This window comes from Helicoverpa armigera, chromosome 12 (assembly GCF_030705265.1).
Source record: "Helicoverpa armigera isolate CAAS_96S chromosome 12, ASM3070526v1, whole genome shotgun sequence".
NCBI lineage: Eukaryota > Metazoa > Arthropoda > Insecta > Lepidoptera > Noctuidae > Helicoverpa > Helicoverpa armigera.
The window spans coordinates 3,328,839-3,343,613 of record NC_087131.1 but is presented as its reverse complement, the minus strand read 5'-3'; the positions used below and the strand labels follow the sequence as shown (position 1 = coordinate 3,343,613).

General features: G+C 36.8%; 1 protein-coding gene across 14 annotated transcripts in view; it reads left to right on the top strand.

The window, feature by feature from the left end:
• Positions 1–14,775, top strand: part of LOC110378155 (vinexin) — a 170,424-nt gene that overhangs the window by 140,386 nt on the left and 15,263 nt on the right. For 9 of the 14 annotated variants that reach the window (XM_064037166.1, XM_064037168.1, XM_064037176.1 and 6 more), the window contains 11 exons: positions 3,843–3,938; positions 4,243–4,394; positions 4,535–4,601; positions 4,825–4,860; positions 5,586–5,814; positions 6,129–6,243; positions 6,729–6,761; positions 7,122–7,187; positions 7,911–8,005; positions 8,246–8,415; positions 14,460–14,519. In XM_064037166.1, coding sequence (XP_063893236.1) covers positions 3,843–3,938; positions 4,243–4,394; positions 4,535–4,601; positions 4,825–4,860; positions 5,586–5,814; positions 6,129–6,243; positions 6,729–6,761; positions 7,122–7,187; positions 7,911–8,005; positions 8,246–8,415; positions 14,460–14,519 — 1,119 coding nt within the window. Of the gene's footprint in view, positions 1–3,842; positions 3,939–4,242; positions 4,395–4,534; positions 4,602–4,824; positions 4,861–5,585; positions 5,815–6,128; positions 6,244–6,728; positions 6,762–7,121; positions 7,188–7,910; positions 8,006–8,245; positions 8,416–9,653; positions 14,025–14,459; positions 14,520–14,775 lie in introns of those variants that run through there. The other 5 variants (XM_064037167.1, XM_064037170.1, XM_064037169.1 and 2 more) reach the window with 5 other exon arrangements.

The following is a 14,775-nucleotide window of genomic DNA, read 5'->3' as shown; positions in this document are numbered from 1 at the left end:
GTCTTCTACTTCTTCCATACTCTGTGTTATGTTCTCTATCCTACGTCAAATTACAAGTAACATTCGTTCCCGGAATAAATGTCTTTCACGCCATCCGTCCATCGTTTGTTTGCTATGATTTCATACTAAAACCGTTAAATCCTAATAATTAAAAAAAACTTAAAGCGAGGAGGATATTTTCATAAAATGTTTGCATAGCCTTAAATCCCGTTGAAAATGATCAGTTCTATAAATATTGAACGTGCGCTTTGACGCACCCGTAGCGAAGGAAAAGTCTGCACGGTAGCAAACATAAGCGTATTATGACAAGCGTTTGATAAATCTCCCTCGATTTCCTCTAAAAATAACCCATAAATATAGAAATAAGATGAACTTATCCATTGTTATACTTAAACCCAAATCCTCTTCAAACTCTTGAGAAACTCCGCGTTATTATATCTTTTTAATATGATCGTCAAGTCCCGACGAAGTTCTTAAACGCTTATTTAACCGAACAAACCTTTAACGAAAGTGCTCTAACAATACTTTTAACTAGTTAGGGGAAAACATGAGATTTATAATAGTTTTAGTGATTTATGAATAACAAGCATGAAAATATAACTGGGGCACGCGAAAAATTTTAATCGTTAGTTATATGTAGGTATAGAATACATTTTCTTCCCGTAGAAGCAAGTTTCCGATACCATCTAAGTGCTTTTAGGTGACAAACAGACAAATACCCATTTTCTGTGTCATTCCTTTAGGTACCTTATTACGACCTAAGTTTTTCCCAAGGCCCTTGGAAAATCCTAAGTATAACTCGGAACTACCCAGAACCTGCTACACACTGACTCACATAAAACTCACGTTTCAAATAAAACCACATTGCAATACTTCCGAAACTATTCATAATTTGAATTTCCAACGGCCTTTCCCGCTCCACAAATGAATGGCCAAGTACCCTCATGGCAGCGGCCGGCCCAAAATTACATCGGCCATTTTATACCCAAAAGTTGGATGTTAATACTTACTTGTAGGTACCGATGTAAGCATCTTAAGACTATAATTAATCCAGCTTAAGCTCAGAAACATTTTGGTAAAGTAAAATGAACGCCTAATGTTTTAATGGCAGCAGCTCGGCTTACTTATAGATTTTGTAGTCTCTGCTTTAATCTCTTGTAAGCATGAATTATGTTGCGAGTTGCATTAGTGGGAATGTTTATAAAAAAATAACATGTTATCAATAAAACTGTTAATATGGTAGCTCAGTTGAGCAAATCCTAGAAGCCAAAAATCTTATTAAAACTTGAATCCATTCTTTGCATTGTTTTATAATGCAAGTTAATATTGTCTAATCAGCCGCAAATCAAAAACTTCGTAGTCCCAATGTTAAGACATTTTTCCTTCATATCTGTACCTTAATTAATAGGATAGAGTTGTTGTCAAGTGTTTGCACAGTCTCAGTTACCTCCAGTTTTATACCAAAAATGAAGACAATAGAAATGCTCTTGGTTTACACCCATTGTCATAGATTTAATGGATGTTAGTTCATCACTTCAAATCACTAGTACCTGAGAGTAGTACTATGAAGAGAACGCAAATTCATTTGTGAATAAGAATAAGTTCTAAGTACCTATCTCGGCAGTAAGTCATCAGCTCATAATTAATTTAAGTCATTGTGACGTCATATACGCCCTAGCTAGCTACTCAAGTACCTACTCGTTTAGGTACTAGGTACTCGTTTCTCTAGGTACCTACTCAAGATCAGAGGCTATCATCGTAATTAAAACTACCCCAAGAATGTGTCAAAGAGTTCTCATAAAGGAGAAGCACGTATTATAAACACTGAAGCTTTCTTAACCCACTGACCCACTGAACTGTTTCTTGCTGAATTTTGATCATCTGAAAATTCCAAGTACTTTTACTGAAACTTTAGATTTCTTAAGTCTGAAATATTTGCCGACTTTCGAAGGTTTTTAAGTAATGTGTTATTTAAGTAGATTATAAGCAATTTTACAAGGAATTTTTATATTGCCGGACGAGGGTTAGATTTTTGTAGAATTTGAATTCTTAGCAAGGGATGAGATATTTTTAGACTTAATAATACCAAAGTATTTGTTATGATAGGTATGATCCAATATACGGGATGGCATGTAATGTAATAAATAGCTTTAATTTATTACGAATATTTCATCCTCTTTCGCCTTATAATACCCAGCGGATTGTCAACAGGCCTCCCAAAATTTAATTTGTCACAATGAAACGGGCGAAATGTCGTTAATTAACTAATTCAATTCAACATTAAATAAACGTTTAATTTAACTTAAAATTCGTCATAATTTGTTGAACATTCGGACCAACACAAATACATTTTAATTGCAATAACATTTCCTCCGTGGCAATATAGTTCATGAGATAGAACGGGGCTGGTTCGAGTACCATAGAGTTTATAATTTATTCCGAGAACAGGCGGCGAGAGCGGAGGCTAATTGCCCCCAAACTTTCATTAAATGGCTTACGCATAGACAACACCCCGGAATTTTTAATTCCAAAAAGGTTCTAATTAACTCCATATTGTAGTATTGTACAATATTATGACATATTCAAATTGGACGCTAATTACTTGATTTGTTATCTGAACATAATAACACCTACGATGACTGGGGCGGTTCACGATTTTATTATCATTCATTATTTATCTACTAGAATACATCAGGAAACTGATAGGGTTTTGTGCATAATTGCATTTAACATTATTAACGCAGCAGTTTGTATTGATAATTGTGATAGTCACTATGATAGTTTAGTTTATAGATAGACACCTTGTAAAATACCTAAGACGTAACATATTTGATTCATTATTGGCACTAACGTCATAGAAACAATTTTAAGGGATCCACAACAAAAACCTTAAGTCAAACAAAATATCTCAAAAACAAATGATATGCTAAAATAACCTATAACAGGCTTATTTCTGACGAGGATCGACAAACTTTCATGAATACTTCGCAAAACATAAACATAATATTTCAATCAAAAGTCAGATAAATCCGCGGTGTCATATCAGATACCTGGCTCAGCCATCTTGACACATCTTTATTTACTCAGCCAATGTAGGAATTCAAAAAAGATAGGTATTATGTCATATAACGTCGGTTGACGAGGGTTCGTGTGAACTTGGATACAAGTGCGAATGACAACCTTAGGGTTACTACTGTAAATGTAGGGAAATAGTGCTGATAATAATGTGCCTAGGTTAATAAGGACTTTTTCTGTGTCTTTGTTTATCCGTCGACTAGCATAAAGCCCGGGAAAGGAACAAAATTCAACCATAATTTCACAGTTCACCTATTTGCGAAAAATGTCTTCAAATTGTAGCTGTGAATTGTGTTATTAAATAGAAAGACGCTTGATACACGAACAAAATGCAAATGATATGGTCAGAATAAGTTTACGAGTGGATTGATAGTTTTCAATTGAGATTCTGTGTGGATTTTAGATACTAATTGGGTACCCTTTTCAAATGTAGATTAAATATCAAATTTATGCAGATATAATAAATATGCTTATCGAGTCGCCTCGTTAAGAGTTCTTGTGCCAAACTTTTTGTCAGCTACCAGCATTTCTCGCGACTTAAAATACAGTCTTTCTAATTGCGGTTTAATGACAATCTAATATTTTGAACTTATAACCATCGATAAAATAATCGGAAATAACTATGATTCACGTATGTGAACAATAAAAGCCGTAATTTGATTTTGATTGCTCCTCAAAATTGTATTTCCCTCAATAGTTTGTGCTAATTCCATTAATATTTTTAGAGTATACTTATAGTAAAGAGGTTATTTTTCTTTGGTTTTCAGAAGGTCAGCTTTCCCGCGGTCCTGCCTACATCCAACAGGAGCGAGACTCGGCGCGACTGCCGCGCGACCGACCCTCACCACCGAGAGGCGATCCAGGTACGTCACTTATGAAGCTTTACATGATCAGGATTAATTCAATTATGTTTTTGGTAGAATAAAAGTAACTCCGCCCCTAAGACGACCCACTGACCGTTTATCAGCGTCATGTGTAAAACTAATGATCTCTACAGCTTGTAAAAGATCAATGTACAAGCTTGGTACCATCTTTGCATAAATCTTGATATCCGTTTGCTAATGTTAATTTTTACTATGAAATGTTTACGCCTTGAGGCTCAAATAGTACCTGAATTTATTTTTGAATACCAGATATATGGAGCTAATCCCATGACCATTTTTCCAGTTCATGCGCTTCGAAAAGAATACGCGAGCGAGGGCGAAGCCGACAGAAGTGATCACGAACGCGGAGGCGTCCGCAAAATGGCGGATGCCCAAAGAAAAGTTGAAGGAATAGGACCCATCACCAAAGACGGAATGCCTGTCGCACTTAGATCTGTAAGTTATACTACTGAAACTATCAAAATTTCCTAAAGCCTGTTCAGTTATTGTATTTCAATGGCACAGACTCACCATTAGAGATATAGAAGCTTGAAAATTGTTATGTTTTATTAAAATACATAATTTTTACGTTACAGGAAGTCAAAGACCCCTCGAGGTGGTACAAGAAAATGTACGACACCATACACAAAAACAAATACGATGGTAAGCATCAAGATTTTTATACTTACACGTATTTTAATTAGCCAGTTTTACCAAAAAAGTATTCACTTATAATAGTTATCCTATAGATGAAGTTGGAAATATTGAACTGGTAAATAATTTCCCGCTTCGTGAAACAGGCTTTAAAACTTTTATTTTATCGGGTGTGGAATAACTATTATTTTGTTTGAGAGGTTATCCCCAACATTTTAATTTTCTTTTTCAGACGATTATGTGACTATTCGATACAAAAGTCGTCGAGGTGATTATTTGTATTTTTTTCCAAATTATTTTTTGTTACATCGGTGGCTGTTACATCGCATAATTTGTGCCGTTTTAAACGCTTTATTTTTCATAACTTTTGACCGCCATTGTAAATACGTCATTGCTTTTTAGTGACATTTTGAAAAAATGATGCTGTTTAATAATTCAATGCTTAGAAATGATTTATAAAAACTGTAACTACATGCCTTGTTTAAAGCATCACTTACAATATCAACAGTGCATTAGATTAAGCCATTAATGAATAATACCGTAAATAATATGACACTTAATAATTTTCTAACAAATCATCAAATGATAACTTCGGCTTTGAAGCTTATTTTAATTAACATCAAATTAAAGATAAGGTTTACCCAAATGTTTATGATTCTAATGATAACAACACCTGCTAGTTTCCTCACTTGTACCTTTTGACAAGAATGCAATTCATTGCCATAGTAATATTGGCAGGAACAAAAAAAATGTAACATGAAATGAAGACATTCCCTCGACTCTATCTACGGCCTAATGGCCGTAGAAGAATAAAGAATTTAATATAGATTGAAATTACTTTATATGAAGCAACTCATGGAAATGAAACAATTTTTCTGCTAAGCTTAAACTTGGAGTGTGTGTGCTAAGATTGAAGTAACAAAATCTCCTTGTTCAATTAGTATTACGAAGTAAGTAAAATAAAATAACATTAACATCCTCATAAATCTATAGGCCAACCACCAGAACGAGTACTCAGCAACAAATCCCAGTACGCATACTTTGACCCCCGGTCCGGTTACCTGAGTGAACCTGAGGGAGGTCTCAGTAGACTGGGCACCAGCACATGGAGCGATGCCTACGACAGTGACGTCACGACTGGTCCTAGGAGACGAACGGCTTCGGTACAGGAGGATAGGAGGTTCAACGATGCCAATTCACCGTATATGCCTAATACTAATAAGTAAGTATTCAATAATACTTTGGTCGTCAATGATTAGGTTATTCTATTCTATTCTATAGGTAATTCTTCCAAAAAAAGGCAGCTCTTTGTGCCTTAAAATCTCTCTTTGTGCCTAATAAAGGTTTAAGATGCAAAACTATATATTGGTCATAATAAACAAGGAATATCCGAAAGAACTTCTAGTTAAGCTATTCATTTAACGGAACAAGCAACCTAACTCCTGGAAAGCAAACGTGTAGCAGCAATATCAAAACTGAATTAGGTACATCTTTTCTCAAGCTATAAATCTAGCAATCAATTGTTTTTCTCTCCAGATACAGCACCCTAGCATCAGCAAGGGCTAGTCAAGAAGTGTACAAGAACCAACCGGGAAGGATAGAGAACTACGTGCCTGGCAAATCTTCGGTAGTTGATAAAGAAGCTAAACAGGTACCTGCACTATTTGTCAAAATCATCCCTTGCATTGTTTTTGGGTTCATCATTTGGGGTTACTCCATTATACACATGAAGGGTTTCATCGTGACATGCTTCTGGATTTATCGTCATTGGGACATACTCTAATTTCATTAGTTCTTTAGATTTAGTACTACAGTCAATAACTATAGTATCCATAATTTAGGCCCAAGGGGGCCTTAAAGTGATAGCGACTGCAATAAAATCAGTTCATATTTTAAACTACAATTAGAACCAGTTAAACACTATGATTAATCAATAAAGGACTGAATTCAGATCCAAAAGTCATAGAAAGAAGCAAGAATCACTAAAAAACAATTTCTTAGTAATTGCGGTCCTGGGTGCAAAAACCGCCTAGATATCATCACCATCATCATCATCTTGGGTCATCATCATTCGTACTAACTGTCTATCCACATTCATGAAAGAGCAACAACAAGAATTGTTTTTTTCTTTTCTAGTGGTGGGACGAGGTCATGGACATATTTGACGGGGTACGATTTTTTTACTATTATTATGTGTGTCATTGTTATAACCATTACCTAATCTATTTGTGACTGGTCTTATGTTTTGTAAATCTAATGTCCAAAATGTGAAAGAAATAATGGTAATTGTTAAAATTTGAGAAATAATCGGCATTGTTGGAGAAATTGTGTGAGCGCCAAAATTAAAATAAATTGTTTTGCAAATGAAAATCGAGCTTCTCTAACAAATTGTGTTAATGAAATCAATACAAATGTAAATAAGCCGTCAACTGCTGTCCCGGAGCCTTTTGACAATAATGCTATAAACAGTTCTACCACTAACGTATGTTTTCCATCGCTGTCTGGTTCGTGTGGTGGTGGCACTAACAGTGGCTAGATGACAACTCCCCCCTACCTCCGTACACGACATTGCTAGCTCGCGCGATACAGAAGAGTGTAAGACTTAACATGAATGTCTGCCTGTGTATTGTGAGCCTTTGTGTTTGCATGCACAACTATTTCGTCTTGTGCTGTTCGATCAAAATTGATTGTTTCATTGCTATGAAAGGTTTCAACTGTTACATCATTCTTATTATCAAAAATAGTATTTGAAAGAAGTTTGAGAAAATTGTTCGATTCATCATTGAGATCCTAATTTCTTGAAATTATATAGTCTTTTGTTTTGATCGAATTGTACATCTTCCTCACGTATGTCTTTTTTGTAATAACATTTGTTGACAAAATAGATAGGTTAGTCTCTTAAATTCTGATTCGAAAATAGTTCCTTTAAAATTCGAAGCTTCCTCCTTATGTGGGTTTACATAATTTTCTCTCTAAATGGGTACATTATCATAATTTACCGGTGATGGGTGCCATATTTTTTTGCATGTTTCTGGTGTGTTGGTATATTTTAATTATTATTTAGGAATAAAATGAAAAAATACTACTTTTACGATATTGGTCGGAATGAACTATCCCTAAGAACAGCATGGAACATTTGTTTTCGTATTTATTACAATGTGTATTATTTATAGCATAGTATAATTTCTTGTTGTGTTCAGTTATGAACATCTTGCTTTATAGCATGTTTCAATTAATCTCACCAATAACTGTGAGGTGTGTATTGTTTTAGAATTGTACCTTATTTCAGAGTAAATTAAAGTTGATATTCCTTTGCAGCAAAACATATCAAGTACAACATCTCTACCGCAATCTTCACCTAAAGAGAAAAAGGATCTGACGGCTACGATCCTTTCCAAATCGAATATGGCAAGGTAACTAAAAGACTTGAAGCTAATACATGTGACAATGTCTACCCCACTCCTTATATCACACCCCTAGTCATTGACAACCAATAAGAACTATTAGAGCTATATTGGAAGGTTACAGAAACGATAAGCTGGGCCTCAAAAATATTAGCTGTTATTTCCGTTGATAAGGTCCCTCAAAAACTAATGTTACATATGGTTTAACCTTTTACAAAACGCAATTTTAAAGCAAAACTGTTTTTCTAGAGCTCTAAAAGAATCCGGGTACGAGTCAGACTCGACGCTGGTGTTCCGTCGTCGTGAGGATACGGAGGCACCGTTGTCGCCTGCAGAGAGGCGCGCCGCATACAGAGACCTGCAGGCCGGAGGGGAACCTCCTCTTAGAGGGTTCCGATCACCTGCACCACCTAGACAAGGTCAGTGTAGGATTAGTTATTGGGGTTTACATCAAACAAAAGAAAGAAAGAAAGAGCAAAGATGTCAGTGTGTGGGAAATTGTACATGAAAAACTGGCAATAGAAAAAAAAATTACTCTTTAAGTGAAGAATGTTGATTTGAAAGATTATGATTTAGTTTTAAGATTTTAACCTCGTAACAAACAACTTATAAAATATACTAACAAAAAAACCTGACGGGTAAACTAATAAAGCATGTTTTTTTATAACTCGGGTATTAATTTCGGTGTCGGCGTAAATAACTATTAAAACGTGTTAAGTGCTTCCTTAAACCTCTTTGACTTATCGATCGGCTGTGCAACTATCAATCGATTTATATTTTAACTAAACTATAAGTTAAACAATCAATGGAAAATTGTATTTTCCGTAAACTCGGCCAAGGTCAATGCAGATCCTATGTGTAACAACCACATGCATAACGGTTGTCCGACGTACCAACTCAAGGTCACCATGTAATGACAATGATGTTTTCAATAGCGCACATATTAGTCTATACGGTTAAACACGAGAGGTAAGTCGAGATTTTTGCCTACGCATGCTATAATTTATGTTATAAGCTATATAATAAGGTGCTGGGTCTTCAGGCGGCTGTACTATCAGGTAATCAACTTGCATGAGCACAAATTGACTCCAAAATTAAACTAGCACAGTAAGTAGTGTTGATCACGGTACGTTTTACTTTGCGGCACATACGTAGTAAACACAGTCACGGTTAGAAAACTCAAACAACGCTTACGAGAGACACAATTAGAACAGGAGCACGTGAGTCACGTTTGTATCACATTTAACGAGTGCAACGAAAAATATCAACACTGAAAAGTGGTTACGTTTCACAGACGAAACGGAGATCGAATACATTCCGATTTCTTCGACACTGACGAAGATAAGAGTACACAAGAAAACACCTAGTGTACACGAAGTCATTTGCTACCCAATAACCACTATCGAAACTGGAGACCAAGCAAAATTCAAAAGACTAGCTCCATCTTTCTTGAGCATAGATTTGCCAAGTAACACTGCCGACTATCCACCCGCTCCGCCTCGAAGGATTTCGTCTAAAAATAGCCGAACTCTCAAGTTAGTGACTTCTACAAGACCTGTCTCAACATCACCGAAAAGATCGAGCTCCTATTCCCAGTCAAATGTAGATTTTCTGAAAGACAAAATAAACCACAAACTTTCTCGTCAGAACACTCAAATCCTTAACAAAACAACAACTGGAACAGATAAGAAATGTGTAATGATTGATCAAAAACTTCCAAAAGCAAGAATTATGTCTACATCGGCACCGCCTGCTATGAGTCGAAAATACAATTCGACTACTAATTTAAAATCTGCAATGAAAACTGTGGGAAGTGAGTCGAGAACTGGAGGCACTAGTAGTTTTGGCTCATCTCGCAGGATGCTGCTGCCAACACAATACTCGAACTCTATTCATAGCAAGTATGGTGAACCACACTCTTCAGTAATTATAGAAGGAGGAGCTGGTAGAAAAACACCTATTACTAATATACTTGACAAAGTTACATCTTTAGATAAATTATGGAGTGCAGAAAAGAGAAATGAACGTATCGATGTAACAAAAGTGAGAGCCAAATCTCTGACTAAAGACAATACAAATAAACTTGCTACTAGCAAACCAACTGTAACATCAAGTACAAAGTCCCTTTCACCAACAAGTACTCACAGGAGTAGAGATATGATTCGAACTGCTGAGAAAGTGCAAAAACTTAAAATATCTAAACAACATACTAAATCAAATCCTTGCTTATCAACAAAACCTGAGCAGAAGGTGTCTAAGCCGAGCTCCCTCCAATCTTCAACAAATCTTTCTAAGTCATCCATAAACATTTCAGCAGGATCGAAAAAACCTAATCAAGTAAAAACCGCTGTAGTAACTAACTTAAAAAATAAAAAGTCTTTGGAAAGTGTTGTTATTAGACCTCGCAGTGTGCCATGTCACGAATCATGCAGTAAAAAGGCCAAAGATAATCCAAAGAACATTAAAAAAACACCAAAAGCTAAAAATAATAAGAAATCTAGTTTTAAATCTAACGAGGAATATGATTCTGGCAGTCAGTTTGGTGATACATCAAATGAAACATCTAATTTCGGATCTTTTGAAAATTTAAGTGCTAAAAGAATCAGCTCAAAGGAAATAAAGAAATCCCATGATGCAATAGTATCTGATACCTTTTTTCAACATTTGTTTCTTGGAAGAGCTTCTACGCCTACCTTAGTGTACCCAATGCTGGAACAAAATACAACGGTGCTACAAAAAGCTAAAATGTTCCAATCTCCTCCTCAAGATATCTCCTCACCAAAATCTTTAAACACATATTTGATACATAGAAAACCTGTTTCTTTATCACGATTTAAAATGTGGGATAGATATCCTAGTCCTTCAAGATCGAGAAGTCCTAGGTCAGTATCCTGGCCCGGACGAATGCACGATGAAATACGTAAATTCGATAGTTTGTCCAAATGTGAAGATTTTGGCTCAACCTCATCCCTAGCAACGGTTCGAAGCAAAAGTGAGCCTCCCTGTAACAAAATTTATTTCTCGCAAACATCTCGTCCAAAGTCACCCACTGTGGTGTTTTATAAGAAAGATAAACCAAAAGATTCGCCAACGAGGAGCCCAATTTCGCCTTCAAGGTTAATCTTCACGCAGACAACGAGACCTGTATCTCCCAAAGGGATTCATAAACGGGAAGTATCACCTCAACAAATCAAACAAAAGTCATTATCTCCTTCTAAAATGATTTTTACCGAAACCGTTCGTCCAGTTTCGCCCGTAATAACGAAGCGTTCGCAAAATTTACAAGTTGTAACTTCAAAACCGGAACATGAGAAATATCCAACAACAATATTCTTTACTCAAACATCAAGACCAGTATCTCCAAAAGTTCCAAGAAGATCCACGGGAACAAGTATTAGTAGAAGTCATTCTACTTCTCCCGTGTCTATACGGTCACCGTCTTATAGGCGAATACATAGCGCTCGTATACAACAGAATAAACAATATGCTGACACGATACCAAAAAGTGTATTTCGGACAAGAAGTGCCGGCGATGCTGAAAGGAAAGTACTCTTAGACAATTTTCCGATGAAAACAAAGAGTGATTCTAATTTGCATACTGGTGACCCAGATTATGACGAATACATCCGCGACATGCAAAATACAAAAATGAGGTCAGAACGCTTTAGGGAATTAAACAGATACTATACTTATTTAGAAAGAGTAGCTGAACTGGAAAAAGCGACATCAACGAGTGATTTACGCCACAGAAGGAAAGATGAAGAAATTATTGACTTTGATCGTTGGAAGAAAATAAGAGCAATAGAAAGAGCTGAAGAAGAATTAAATAATTTATATCGTAAATTGAAAATAGCTCAAACTGAAAAAGATGTTTTATTTTACCCGCGAGATCTAAAAGATTTTCGTTGGAATTACGATACTGATAGAGGTTTACGAATCAAAGAAAGGTCCGTAGAAGACTTAAAAGACCACTTTCAACAAATACCCCAATATGATTCATTGGAAATAGATCAGCCACAATCTAGAGACACCTATAAACCTTTATGGCGAGGTACCAGTGTAGCAGAAACTGCTTTTTATATCAATAAAAAGGCTGATGATAAATTAGAAAATCGTGTAATCATAAAACCGACGGTCACATTACAACAAGAAACGTCACTTAATGACCTTCGAAAAAAGATAGGTCTCGGCAGTCGTTTATGGAGCAGTTTGTCTATGGAACAAGTTAATGCTTTAAAAACCCAGCTTAATGCTATATATAGCAAGGAATTGGAATCCAAAAATCAAGCTCTTAAAGAGCCTGACATAAAATATACTATTGACGTAAAACAAGACAAGATGGATCCTAGCCCTTCCTTACATGTTCGATGTAATTCACTGATAACTGCAGACTATAAATCTGAAAGAGAAAAACCTGCCAAATTAACTAAATCAGACTCGATTGCTGCAATTTCTTGTCCAATCACATCCGTAAAGGAACTAAAAAATAATGTAAATAAAATACAAATGACTCTGAGTGAAAACGAAAAACGGAAGATATCTCAAACGTTAAGTAAAGAAATTTTAAATAGAATTAATAAATTCGATAATCAGATACAGGCCCCACTGTCATTGAAAGAGGAAATTGAAAATACAGAAGTTAAAGAGCAACTTATTAGTGAACCAAAGGTTGATGCAAATAAGACATTAGAAGATAGTCTTAGTCGAGAGAAAATTAATAGTACTGAAAATGATCAAAAAAGACATGTTGTTTATTCTAATGAAAAGACTGAAACAACTTGTCTTTCTTCAGCCAGTGAAACCGAGACTGCTAGTTCTGACGTATCCAATAAAACGGTCATATACCGAGGTCCTAGCAAAGAAGTACAAAAGAAAGTTCAATACTTTGAATCAGTTAAAAATACTGCAGAACAGACAAAAACTGTTTACCACGCCAGAGAAAATTCCGATGAAAAAGAAAATCCGGATATCATAAAGTCGACTACAGCAGTGGCTATAAAAGATCAAATAAATGTTACTGAAACAAAGTCTAATGAACCACAGAAAAATCAAATCGTTCAGTCACAGTCATGCACAAATTTTAAGGAGCTCTTTGGGGAGAGTGAAAAAAACAAATTTCATTCTCTTCCTTTGAAGCCTGATGTGCATTCTAGGTCAGCATCGCCTCACTCAGAGTTATACATTACCGATAGACGGACGCCCGACACGCTACGTTGTTCAAGCGACGAGACCATCTGGCGCAGTCGGAGCCCGTCACCCGACCCGGAGAGGTACTGGCGCGCATACCTTAACCTGGCGCGAGCGGGCGAAGTTCGTCGCCTCGCCCGGCGCTTCGACTCGCCGACGGCGGCGGGCGCCGTGCTGCGCCGGTACCGCAGCGATCCTGAACTAGCACGAAATGCATTCATTAACAGCTGGTCGTCTTTTGAGAAGCTTTCGTCGCGTCGGGACAGAGGTAGAGCCGTACTTCCTGTAGCGCGAGTACCATTACGAACGACAAATCGTTATATGCCCCATATTGATATTATATCCAAATTAGCTGCACTCCGTAGACGTAACACCCCTCGATCTAGGTCTGCCGAAGAAGCATTAGAATGTCGTCATGGCGAAGTGGATCGTATTCGACGCAGATTCGAGACCATGTCATTACTGGGACAGATATACGCTTCCGCTCCTGATGTGAGCGAGTTGCATGACATGGCCCCATACTTAGCAGGTTCGTGGATAGCACATCGCTATCCAAAGCGAAGTGATAACAATAGATCTATTGAAGATCCCAATGTATTGGTTCGCGGCCGAACATCGCCTGTAAAAAAAGAAATAAAACGTGCAATACCAAAAGAATCTATAAAATTGAGTTCTATCCTGAAAAGTGACACTTTCGCGAAACAAGAGTTTAATCCGGCGGCACACCGGCCGGCGAGCCGCTACGAGCCTCCGCGCGCCCCGCCCCGCCCGCCTCCCGCTTCGTGGCCCTACAGGCTCTCGCCCTACGTCACGCCATCACGGCATACCGTCACATTTCAAGGTTAATTTCTTTAATTTCTGAAGTTTTATTATAACTCAATTTAGTAGACACTAAGTCGTGTTTAATTTTGGAGTAAATTTTACTTTGTAGAAGTTTGCATCCCTCGTAAAAGATTTATTGATCATCGTTATGGGTTTCGCTGTATCGCGTTTCTGCTACTATGCGTGTTGACTTTGCGTGATTGCAGTACGCGAACGAGAATGGTTTGCAAGCGTGCATAAAACGTAACAATATCAATTGATTTATTGGCGAATTTTGATGTATATACCCGGAAATATATTAGATATTTGCTTCAAATAATTGTACATACATATCTGGTGTCAGCTTTAAATATTAACGCATAACGACTATCAATATTTCTTTTATTCCATTGAATGTACATTTGAACGTGTTTTTATGTTTGGTCCCTTACCATTATTTGTTATACACGACTAGAGGGCGACTCGGCACCGGAGCCTCCACGCAGGACCTCGCACGGGAGCTACTCAGACACAGGCAAGTACACTCATACAAAAAGAGGACGTTTCTCCGCTGCTCTAGTCACATTCTGTACAGGAATATTTTGTCATAATACTGCACTGTAGCGAGTAGTGGAGAAACATTCTAAACTAACATTCGTAAATAACAAAACATCAAAAAATCGTCTCATAAAAACGAAATGTAACCTAATTCTGAACATTAGGTAACGCCTTTGCACAGTTCACTTCCGAAAATCATTCGACGTAAGCTTCATGAGAGCCAACACGCTTAT